The 12,121-nt window shown below is 41.6% G+C and overlaps 1 protein-coding gene across 1 annotated transcript; it reads right to left on the bottom strand.

Annotated features, from left to right (window-relative positions):
- Positions 1-48: 48 nt before the first annotated feature.
- On the bottom strand, positions 49-9,094 carry igfbp5a (insulin-like growth factor binding protein 5a). Its single transcript, XM_044188400.1, has 4 exons — positions 8,214-9,094; positions 3,522-3,730; positions 2,977-3,096; positions 49-2,776 (listed from the first exon to the last, which is right to left on the bottom strand). The coding sequence occupies exons 1-4, from the start codon at positions 8,545-8,547 to the stop codon at positions 2,639-2,641; spliced, it is 801 nt and encodes a 266-aa protein (XP_044044335.1). The 5' UTR covers positions 8,548-9,094; the 3' UTR covers positions 49-2,638.
- Positions 9,095-12,121: the final 3,027 nt, after the last annotated feature.

The raw sequence follows: 12,121 nt of genomic DNA, 5'->3' as shown, positions 1-12,121 counted from the left end.
TTACCATCTGGGCAGAGTTCACACATTTAAGACAGAAGTGCAAATATGCATTCTTGTGAGTACATGAACTTTATTTAAACAGTGATTTGTCATTACAAAAAACGAGTACATCAATTACACGCCTGATAAATATTTCACCATAACGTTCACATTAATCATTTTTCTAACTGAGATTCTGAAATGTTCAAAGTGTCACCGTGTTTTGTTTACATGTGTGCTAGAATCAACAGCATGAGAGAGGTGTTTCACAGGGAAGAATTGGCTGATGAGCCCCTGTCAACGTTCTCCTAATATCACAATATAGTGATTAGGCATTAGGAATGTCTGAGATTATAAGAGTCATTAATTGAACATTAAGATTATAACAACAAAAAATGGATCTTAAGCAACTTTTTAACAAAAATGTTGTCCTCTGTCATTGTACGTTCAGCAGCGCTTGACTGGGAGATCATGATAATCTTTGTCGGCAACCAACTGAAAACCAAAATCAAACAAAAAAATCTTTCAGACCACATCCTCACCTAAACTTGTTTTCCTCTTTTGTCCTGTATTGTCCCTCATTCAACGACACTATGAGTCCACATGCAAATCAAAATTCAAAGTGGCGTGGGGCAGAAGGCACTTGAATTTACATACAAACTCAGCAACCTTGCTCTTTGCAGGATATAGGACCTGATTAACCATGAAAGCAAGTCACCATCAGCCAACAGATTTGCCTGTGGTGGCAGTGAAGACCCTAAGCATCGAAACATAAACAATGTGAGGCCTTTGCATCCGATTTGTGTGTGAAGGGAAATGCACAGCACCACATTTGTCGGACAGTAGCTTTGGTAGACTGGGCTTGTGAGAATTTAAACCTTTTTGGAGTTGAGAACTACAAGGGCATGACACATACGGTACAGAACACACACATACAGACACAGGACCATGCACACACACACACACACACACACACACACACACACTGTACATACATTTACAAACAGTGGATGCAGTTGTCTGGACTTGAAAAACGATTTTCAAAAGAAGACTTGAGTGTCAAATATTTAACCTTATAAAGTACAATACAGTATGTTTGTTCATGAGTGATGTTTTATCTTAATTGCTTGTTAATGAAAGTACCATGGGTCTGTCTCAGGTGGTAAAGCCAGAATATTACTTTATGAGGGCTTGATTGCCTAAAATACAACCCAGTTTAACAAGCAGAAGCATACAAAACTCATGTGATAGTGGCAGAATAATAAGCTACAATTATGGCTAAGTGCATTGTGAGGACGAAGGTTTAGATAGAGCTGAGTGATGCCAACATTGTCACATTGTGATTTTTACTTTAATTGAGATGTAAAAATAATCATAGCTAACTGGCAACAAAGCATTTACATGATTCATAAGCATACTGTTGCTGATTTCTCATTTGATTTCCCCAAATTTAATGTTGATTGTTAAGGATTTTGAGAACAGGTTTCTATGTGTTGGCTCTGCGCAACCAGCAGGGAGACTCCAGGAAGTTACTGCTCCCTGCCAAGAAATAGTCCGACACATAACCCCCTCAAGTTTCTGTACGCATTAAACGGGGTATTAAAAAAACTGCGCAACGTGTTAATTATTGAGCTTTAGAGGTGCTGGTAGTCGGATTTTGTTACATTTGGAGTCAAGCTAGCTGTCTCCTGTCTTTGTGTCAAGCAAAAACTAACCAGCTGCAGGCTCTAGCTTTATATTTAACGGACTATTATGAGAGTGGTATCAATCTTCTCATCTAACTCTCTGCAAGAGAGTGAATAAGTTTATTTCCTAAAATGTCAAACTATCCCATTAAGTGTGCAGGTCTTTGGCCCCAATTAGTTATAACAGGCCAATGATTTTCTTGATCTTTGCTGAACAAACAAATGATAGCTATCATGCTGACATGGCTATGGCATATATAATGGCTGTCAGCGGATTCTGCCTGTCTCCTGCCCACTCATGAGTTGGTTTTCCAATGTGATGACAATATAATATACTTAACACTTCCCCCCTTTTTCCTGCACGGCAAAATAGCCTTCAAGTGGGATAGTGTTCAGTGACAGTAGGTTGAGAACAGGATTAAATGACAGAAGTCCTTATTTGATATATTAAAAAAATGCCTCTTACGTCAGGATGTCATTCACACGATTAACAATTAGTAAAACATTGCTAATTTAGATGAGAACTGACTGACTCTTCAATGACTCTTCACCATGACCAAACTAAGAAAAAAATATAGATTTTTAGCCACATTTAAAATATGTCTTGTCTGAGAATTTCTTAGAGTAAATTTAGCAATAGACTCATAAGTACACAACATATTTTCAATATCATACAAATATATATAATCCTCTATTATCTATGGATATAAAGAGGTGAGGTGTTAGCTAACCTCAAACATAATACACAGTCGGTGGGGAGCCAGAGTTAAGACCTACATGTCCAGATTTTCATGCAAGCAAGGTTTTCAGCTCCCCTTAAAAACAAAACAAAAACAACAACGCAGTCCATCATACCTGACCATATATATAAGCATTTGTGCCATATTTTCCTGATTGGCAGTCATTACGTGTGTTGGCTTTATTGGCAGGTTTTAAGAAGAACAGGGCTCAACGAGTACGACCAGTTCACTCTCTCATTCGTTGCTGTTGCTGCTGCTGTCGAGGTCTTTGCACTGCAGGTCTCCTCCAGCGTAGTTGATGCCGTGGATTTTCACGCCAAACCGGTCGACGCACCAGCAGATCCCCCTCCTCCGACCAAGAGACGGCTTACACTGCACGTAAAGAATTAAGAGAAAGGGATGGGATGCTTGTTTTTAATCATTTATTGTATTTTCTGCTTTATTGGACAGTTAAAAGGATTTGTGTTTGTCTCAAAACAAAGATTCTCTAGTTATAAAGCAAATGGGATGCAGCCCTTGTCTGATTTGTTAATTGAATTGAAATGGCATGACATAAAAAGATGTATCCATACCTGTTTGCGCTTGAAGAAGCCCTTCTTGTCACAGTTTGGGATGTGCAGAGAGAGAGACAAGACCCTAGAAGTGTCCTTCATGCTTTGAATAAGATTATCCAGTCTTCTCCTGCAGGGTCCCTACACACATAACACAGGTGTGAGTGTTTGCATGATCTCAGTGTGTGTTTGTGCCCCAGAGTTTAAGATTACGGTTTAAAATGCCCTTGATAGTTTGTGAAATTCCCCAGAAAATCAAGAATAAGGAGGCAGGAAATACGTCCACTAATGAGTACTTTAGTAATTTGGCATTTTAAAGTGTAAAAGTGACCCTGCGGGGCATCTTGGCTGATTTGGTAGAACTGGTTTCTTTATGAAGCCTGACGCAGTAGGGTACATTATCTGAGATTTTTCTGATTTAAATTAAAGCAAACGTCTCTTCATTTGCCAATATCCAAACAAAATATGGTTCAGAAAACTGCTCCAAATCTCGATCAGTGAAGCAAAAACTTCCCTCTGAACTGAGTCAGTATGGTAAGTCTCTTTGTAATCTCTACTTCACTTACGAACTCAGGCTCGAGTTTATCCAGGCTGAGCGGTGAGAAGTCCGAGTTCCTGGTGGGCCCCAGCTTAGACAGCTGCTTCTTGCGGTCCTTGGCATGCTGCATGGCCTGGGCCTTCCGTCTGCTGATGTGGTCTCCATATAAGGGCACCTTGGTTTGGGGCAGCATCGACTCGGGGACGGGTAGCATGGCGTCATCGTGAGATTCTCCGTCTGATAGGGAGGCAAAGACAGACGAAGTGCTCATCATTGTCATGCGTGTTTGAGATTTATTAAAGGTACCTTGTGGAATTTCATTATAAACAGTGAGTTATATTTATTTTCAGTGTTTCTCACCAAAATACATAGTGTGTATCCTTGAGGCCTAAAACTGCATTGTTTGTATCCATCTGCAGTTTTACTCTTCTCTGCCCTAATTTTGCCTACATTTTTTGGCGCGTTAGCACCATCAACTGTCAATCGGTGGAATAGTTGTTAAACTGAGGGACATCATATAGCATGCAAGGAATTATAGCCCTCCGGATTCGACAGGAATGTGTATTGTATCACTTGCATGCCTGTGCATGTACATATACATACTTGTGCACGTGCTAGTAGAGCATCACATACAAACAAACTGGGGACCCACTCATAAAATCATTGCTCTCATAGCGCTACTAGTGGTAAAAAACTCCACAGGGTGCCTTTAGGTCTCACTTGCTTATAAATGAATATAAGCATGGAGATACCGAATATAACTACAAAAGCAAGAACAAGAATGTGTACCAAAAATTTCCAGCTGCAGTTAGCTGAAACTTGATTCACACAGGATTACTATTATCAGAGGAGAAACGTATTCACCACAGTATGGTCAGTAATTTACACCAGAACTTTACAAATTACAGACATGCAGGATTAAAATAACCAGTGATACCAATTATTACAAACAACTTAATGTCCACAGGTGTAATATTAGTCCTGTGCGAATGTGGCTTCAAAGCATTTTTCTGTTGCCTCTTCAAACGGGACTGTTTGAAGAGGGGTCAAAATTAAGAGCACTATGATGGCTCCCACCTGGAAATGTACCTATTTGAGTGGCTAAAATTAAAAAGTAAAGCTAAACTCACAAGGGTACAGGACAGGAGTGTCGAATTTAGTAATGTCACAACATGACATGATGATTTCACTTCACCAGCTAAATGCTTATTTAGCACAGTTAGTGGCTACTGGCCAGTCTCAGATTGGATGTGTTGACATACGGGACAACATAGCCTACATTTATGGCAAGTTAGGTTGCCAGTTTGAGGTATATGTAGACCAGGGGTTTTAAAACTTTTATAGCTGGTGACCTAAATGAGATATTTAGTCTCACCCTGGCACCCAGGCCCATGAAAACATGCTATTACACTTGTCATGTGGCAAGCCACCAGAAACAGCCGCAGCCCATTTTGGGTCCCAACCCCCACAAAAACCCTCATGTACATGCACCTTTCATCCATGCAAAAATACAGCTCTTTGCTAAATTTTGGGGAGTCGCACACAGTCGCGCAAACCTCAGCGCTCGCCCCTCGCCCTCGTCCCACCCTCTATTCATAGGACCACAACGACTGTGTCGAGGCCAGAATGAGCGGCTGTGGTTTCTTTCCCAAAAGCACTTTAAACTGATATTTCACTTCATTTATAGCTTTAAACATGCATTAGCCTTGTATGTGTCCTAAACTGTCCCACAGCTGGCCCATTTCCACTGCTGTGTCACGCACTTGTTTCCGTTTCATTTTGGCAGATTGCAAATTTGTGCATATAAACCCCTCCATTTCTGCAATGATGTGATCGCTAAGCTACTAAGCTAACTGGCCGGTGAAACAAGGTCACCACCACGTTGCAAATGATGCTTAAAACCTCCCAAGCCCCTCCACCCCCACTGATGATGAAGATCCCGATGATGTCAGCCATCCACATAATGACAGGTTCTTGGAAAAAGCAAGAGAGATTCCCCATCCTCCAGTTTACTGCTGACACAGTTTTTTTTCTCTCCAGAGAAATCTGAAGCAGATCAGCAGCCATTGTAAGCTCAATCAAGTCCTCACTTGCTAATCCTCAAGCTTGTCTAATCTGAACTATGCTGACTGATCACGTCTTTCATTTTCTTTCTTTCTCTCCCTTTTCCTCGTGTTTGAACTGCGAGACATGGTGATCCTGGAGATCCCTGCAGTGACAGAAAACTCTGTCCTTGTTTCTTTCCTTCCTTTCTTTGCTCTTTGCTCAAGGAGTTTTCTTCCTTGCATTATCTGGAAAATCAACGTGAAGGAATCTCCCCACATAATGTTGCAGAGGCATAACTATAACTTGAGTTTCATAGGGCTACATGCATTTGCAAGCATGACAAAAAGGCAACTAAATACTTCTATTTTTAGCTTTTATCCAGGTTTTAATGACAGCTTGTGTCATTGTTTTCTGATCTTTGACACATGTAAATGTGCAAAATGCACATGCATAGTGCTGGATTAATGTTGCAGTGCAAAATCACACTTTACATGTATTTTATATAAACCTTTTGGCAACTCCTACTACTCCTTCATTTTATGAATATACAGTATGTATTCATACACCTTTTTGGTTCATTTTGTAAATCTTCTCAAGTGTCTCTAATATGAAATTTTTGTATGAGGTGTGTATTTATGAGTGTGCATACAGGTTTTGTTTAATTTATGTACTGAGAGAGCGCTCAGCAGGAGATGTGGAGTTAATGGAGAAGCTGGCTGACGGGCAGACAGATGGGGGATCAGTAACCCACGCTCAGCCTGCATTCTGCTGAATCACTGCACAGCCTGGGCCTGCCTGCAGTGCCGAGACGGAGAGGGGGCAGGAGGGACAGGAGCGGGGAGTCAGATGAAGAGACCAGGGTGGGACTAACAAAGAGTGGTGGGAGGGAGCAGAGGATAGTGTGGGAAAGGGAGGAAAAGGAAAAGGGAGATGAATAGAAGATTGGAGGGTTTTTTTTGTTTTGGTTATACAACAATTTCTCAGATGTAGAATTGCTCTGAAGGCTGAAATGATCTTAATATGATTGAGTGCAATTTTTTGAGTGCAAACTGACTAACTGCAAAATGAAATGGTAAAAAGGGAATCCTGATCACAAAAACAATAAAAAATGGACCGTAAATATCAGATTAATGACCAAGGAACAAGCTTATGTTTGATAAGTCTAATTTGAATGTGACTCCTCCCTTTCTTATCTACAGCCTTTTGTTACTGGATTTCACTCTAGCCAGAAAAATGGTGGTTCTTTGCCTCTGCCCACTGAGGTTAACACAGCCAGTGAGATTATTTATGTTTCCAGAGTTTGCTTCTAAAGTAAAACTCCAATCTGCAGGAAACTAAAGCATGAGACAGAATGGAAAGGGTGAAAGTGGGGATGGGGGGGAAAGAAGAATAGGGTGGAAAAGATGAAGAGGCACGGTAGCCAGGCAGAGAAAGAGGAGAAGAGGCAGTGTGGTGGGGGAGAATAGAGAGATGGAGACAAAAAGGTGGGTTAGGTGTGGGAAAAGGCACAGGTGGTGGATGAAGAAAAGTAGAAGTGTGCAGGGGAACTGACAAAAGAACAGCTAAAAGACAAAAAAGGAAAAAGACAAGACAAGAAACTGTAGAGGAAGGGAAGAGGGTAAAATATGATTTCACACCATGAAGAGAGTGAGTGCAAGGGCCACAAGCAAACATTTCCCACAAAGCTCTCCACAAAGCTCTCCCCAGCAGACACTGTGACTGTCCCTGAACTGCCATTCAAAGGAGCCAACAAGGAGCTGCATTGCGCACCACCTGTAATCTTCTCCCTTGTTTTATGTCGGTTGGGGGGCCCCGAGGCGATGGGCCACTCACACGAAACCTACTGATTTACGACTCGCAGTCCCACAAGGGCATTTCAAACCGAGATGACAGGTTGATTGGTGCCTGGCACCAATTGTTGACAGAGTTCACAGGGTCACGGCGCACGGGGGCTCTTGAGTCGTGTGCCTTGGTAATGACAGGTGTCAGCCCGTCTTAAAGAGGGCTGTGAGTTGACCCACATCAGCCTCACTGACTCCCAAAGGTGACAAGAAGACAGAGGAGGGCACCTGAACTCATTTCACCCTCTTTTCCCCCTCTTTTTTTAAATTAGAAAAAATAATGTAAATTCATAGCATGCATGTTGGAGTAAAGTTTTATGATAGGGTGTGAAATAGTGTAGGCTAACAGTGTCCAGCTTTCTTTTTCATTTACCACTGCACCACTGGCTGACTCTGTGTGTATGTGTCACTTGAGGGCTTCATTAGAATTCCTGCATTGACAAGGGAGGAGTAACATCTCTATCCAGCTGTTTGCTATTTCCTTGCACCAGAGCCCTTTAGATCTTCAGTTGAAACATAATTTCTGCAATGCAAATGCAATGGAAACACTATCAGAGCTGACATAAATATCATAGAGCACTGGAGAGCACTACACATTTAGTGCCATAATTTGACTTTAAAGTCCTATAGTGCAGTATAATGGGGGAAAAGAAGATAAAACGTTTAAATTATAACTATAATGAATAAAAAATGAAGCTGCCATCAATTATTAATTGTTATTAATTATCACTCAATTCATTCAGTTAATTAATGTTCCATTAAAGTCAGTGACCTGTTTAAGCACAATTAAACAGCCTCTGTGATCTGAATCAGTCATCTCTCCACAGGCCTACCTTTTGACGGATGCAGCAGTTTATACAACTTCTCGTTCCTGCACACCCCCCGGCCGTGCAGGAGCGCGTGCAGCGGCTTCTCCTCGCCGTTCTTGGGCAGGCAGCGGAGCCCGCGCGTGCACGGCCCGGTGTACACGCCGCACGGCTGGCCCTCTTCGAGCGCGCACGTCAGGCAGCAGCCGCAGCCGGGCTCCTTCACCAGCTGACAGCCCACCGGCACCGGCGGACACATGGACAGGGCTTTCTGATCGCACGGCTGGCACGGCACGTACGACGAGCCGCAGCCGGTTATGATCAGCAGGGGAACCACCAGGAAGCAAACACTCAGAAGCATGGCGCGCTTCTCGTCTTAACTGCAGGGTGTTTGACCGAAACCGCAACGATTATCAACTATATCTTGTGGTGAATCCTTTCTTTGTAAAAGGTTTGAGTCCAAACATCAGGGGGGTGTTGCATCCACAGGTGCCTTGCGCGTTCAAGTCCCAAATGTGCAAGGGATGCTCGCAATCCACAAAGACAGTCACTCTATCCCCCCTCGGCTGTTCGTCAACCTTGCTGTCACCAATAAATTAAAAAAAAAAAAGAAAATATCCAGACACACTCTCCCTTTAGTGATGTCCGGTGCCGTTTACGCGCAAGCTGTTCGTCTCCAAATGAGAAGGAAAGAGCCTGATTCCCGCTGTCGCTCTCTCTGTAGGTTATTTTACCGGTTTGTGAGCAACATGTATAATCTGTGGCTTTGAGCTTGCCTTTAAAAAAAGAAACTGCCAGAGGCGAAGCCTATAACGATGGGTATGTCAAACAACGTTTGGAGGGGGAGGCGCACTTGTCAACTCCGTGCGCTGCGATGCTGATTTCACAGGGCGGGTGCTGGCATGCCTCCAGATCTGCCAGATACGAGGCGATGCTCCTGAAGGCGACTGAATAAGACCTTGTCTCTCTCGCTGCTGAGTGGTCATTTAGTATTTCCAGGCTCGTGAAGACAAAATTGTCATTATTTTCGTTGTTTGTGCTTAAGAACAATGCCGATCACTTCTTACGAGATCAATCTCCAACCAAAAAGATTCTGGAAACTTGACAGCCAGTGAGCTTCCTAACCATGCTGCTCTTTTTTCATGAAAAAAAAAAAACAGTTTTAGAGTTTACAGACCTCTTAGGAAAGAGTCACACATAAAAAGTGTGCCATTACTGCAAGCAAGACAGAAACAACTTGGCAGAAAAAGAAGAAAATTTGACATAATTCAGCAGATTTCATGTCACGTGCTGATTATCATGGGAAACGTGGTTTGTTTTATTTTAAGAAAAAATGTTTGTAGGGTCAACAAAACCGAATGACTTGTTCAGATAGAGATTTATGGTAAATTACCAATAGATTTTTTTCAAAACTTGTTTTTATGGACCAAGTTTCAGTGGAGAGATAATGACTGACAAAATATTTATTGGTCAGTGTGTAACTGGTCGCCTAATGTGATTTTTTACCCCTTTCAAAAATGGTTTCCACATAGAAAAGTGGTGATTTTTTTGTCTGCTCCCCAGTCACAGACCTATAAAAAACAAATATAGGCTCACCTAACTTCCTGCTCTTACTCAGACTGACATTTTTTTACAGTGTTCATCCCCATGTGGATGATGGTTTTGTGGTTAAACTGTACAAATGATCTCCTATTCTCATATCTTTCACAAGATAAGCAGACTTTCTGATTCTCCACTTTGCTGTACACCAACATGCAACACTTAAATTCCTAGTTTGATTACTTGACCCCTGAAATATGGTGTTCAGGTTTGAAATTTGTCTCGATCTGTGCTAGTTTCACTGGAAAAAGCTGAAATCCCAGATGCTGATCTCCATCAAAATCTCAATAGTTGTTCGACATAACCTCCTTGGAATTAGAGTATTCAGGTACTTGTGTTGTCCACAAACATGGTTTGCACTGTTCCCCTGTGGAGTTGCCAGATGGATGCATAGACCCCACTACACTCTAAGCCCTAACATGTCATTTTCTTCTTTTGACCGTATAATGGCACCAAACACATTTATTATATAACAAAAGTTAAAGCTTTCAAAGTTAAGGGTGGATTCTTGCTTGTGAAACAAGAACGCTTTTATAACTCCCCTCAGATATCTTTGGGTTTCTCTATTTTGCCAAAGTACTGTAGCTTTAAATATTTGTGCGATGCTGTCTTAACCATAACAAATGTATTCTCCAAAGATCTGCACAATGATTTGCTGTACAAGGTCCAGATCAGGGCAAACTACACTCAGACTGACCTTATTTTATGACTCAGTGAGGTCAGTGTCCAGTAAGATAAGTGGTCAGCTCTCATGGAGTGTAACTGAGTACAAAACGCTCATAATTCACTTGATGTTTTGGCAGATACCAATATATGTCTGAGGATTGTAGATAATCAGCATGTTTTTGTGTTTAGTAAATAGAGTCCAAGCAGAGTCCAAGAGGAGTTAATTTAATGCTTTTGACCCTGGTCATGTTCATCCTCTTGGAGTAGGCTGTTATTGCTGTGTATAATTACTTGATTATTTGGTTAATTCACCTCTTTGTTTACATCCTGTTATACTTCATCTCAATTTTGCACTTGGAAGTTTAGTGTCCCATGATAGGATAAATCCAATTTCAGATGTTTATAACATCAGTCAGTACAGAAACTGATCTTTAAAGACCCACACAGATCAAAGCTTTTATTCCATCGCTGCGTCGAGTTTCACTTCCTTTTTCTTCCTTCCCCCCATTTGTGAAACTTTGTCGGCAAATCCGACCCCTATTTGCCTTTGCCCTTGACCTTTGCGCCATATCAGGTGTCAAGTGACGTCACATGTGGTGGAAAGGTCAGCTCAGCGTCACCCACACACCCCTTTCATTTCTCTCATCTACCTGTCCAGATTTGAAGAAAGAGCGCCATTCACATTCAATTCAGTTTTATTTATATAGCACAAAATCATAACAGAAGTTATCTCAGGGCACTTTTCAAATAGACTCACGTACTCTTTATAAACATTGTAAACCTGTGCAACACATCTGTCTTTCACAGATTCCAACAAAAAACCTTCTTCTTAAAGATCGTCCTGAGACTCTCCTACACATTTATGATTCATAAATTGTTGATTTATTACCCAGAGGCATATTGGCAATGCTAATATGTCTACACTTGTTTTGTTTTCTCCAGATGTGAGACATGGAGGAACTGTGGTCCAAGGGCTGCTAGGGTTCGTAAACCCCGTCACTACGTCTGTTAAGGTTGGGTTTCCTGTATAGTTTGGGTCTGAGTCAGTTTGTGTATATGGGCCATATGATGCACAGATGGTGCATGTAGCTGCTCTGGACAGAGGTGAATGGTTTGGGATTTCCCTTAAAATAAAGGCCAGAAATGTCAGGTCTGTGGGAGGTTTAAATGCAGTAAACGAGTGTAAGTTTGTTATATATGTTCAATTTCAGCAAAGTAATCTTGGCACGCAGTTTTCATCCATTCTACCACTCTTAGTCTAGTGTTGCTGTAACTTACTCGGAAACCATAACCACACAACTCTTCCAGCTCTAGTTTTTCTTTTTGTGTTTTCCCCACCGACAACACTAATAATAATAATGTAACTCATAGCTCAATGTTAACTTTTGGTCTCACATGGGACACAAACCCCGGTCTCTTGGGTGAAAGTCCTGTGTTTGTTTGTGCCATCCATCCACCCCACGACCTCCTCAAGTGGACTATCTCGTTCTTTATGTCGCTCGTAATACTACCTGACATTCCTATTAGCTTTGGTGCATCTGTTAGAATGGGACAAATTACACCTTCATTATTCTTATTGGTACATGGAGTCCAGTTACCTCACATAATTCTAAACCTGAGAAGAGGTCTAGTTAGTTTAAGGGTCTAATAGTTTTTTAAATACTGCTTTC

The sequence above is a fragment of the Siniperca chuatsi genome, linkage group LG24 (genome assembly GCF_020085105.1).
Source record: "Siniperca chuatsi isolate FFG_IHB_CAS linkage group LG24, ASM2008510v1, whole genome shotgun sequence".
Taxonomy (NCBI): Eukaryota; Metazoa; Chordata; class Actinopteri; order Centrarchiformes; family Sinipercidae; genus Siniperca; species Siniperca chuatsi.
The sequence above is the reverse complement of the archived record's forward strand: the minus strand, read 5'-3'. Positions and strand labels throughout refer to the sequence as shown.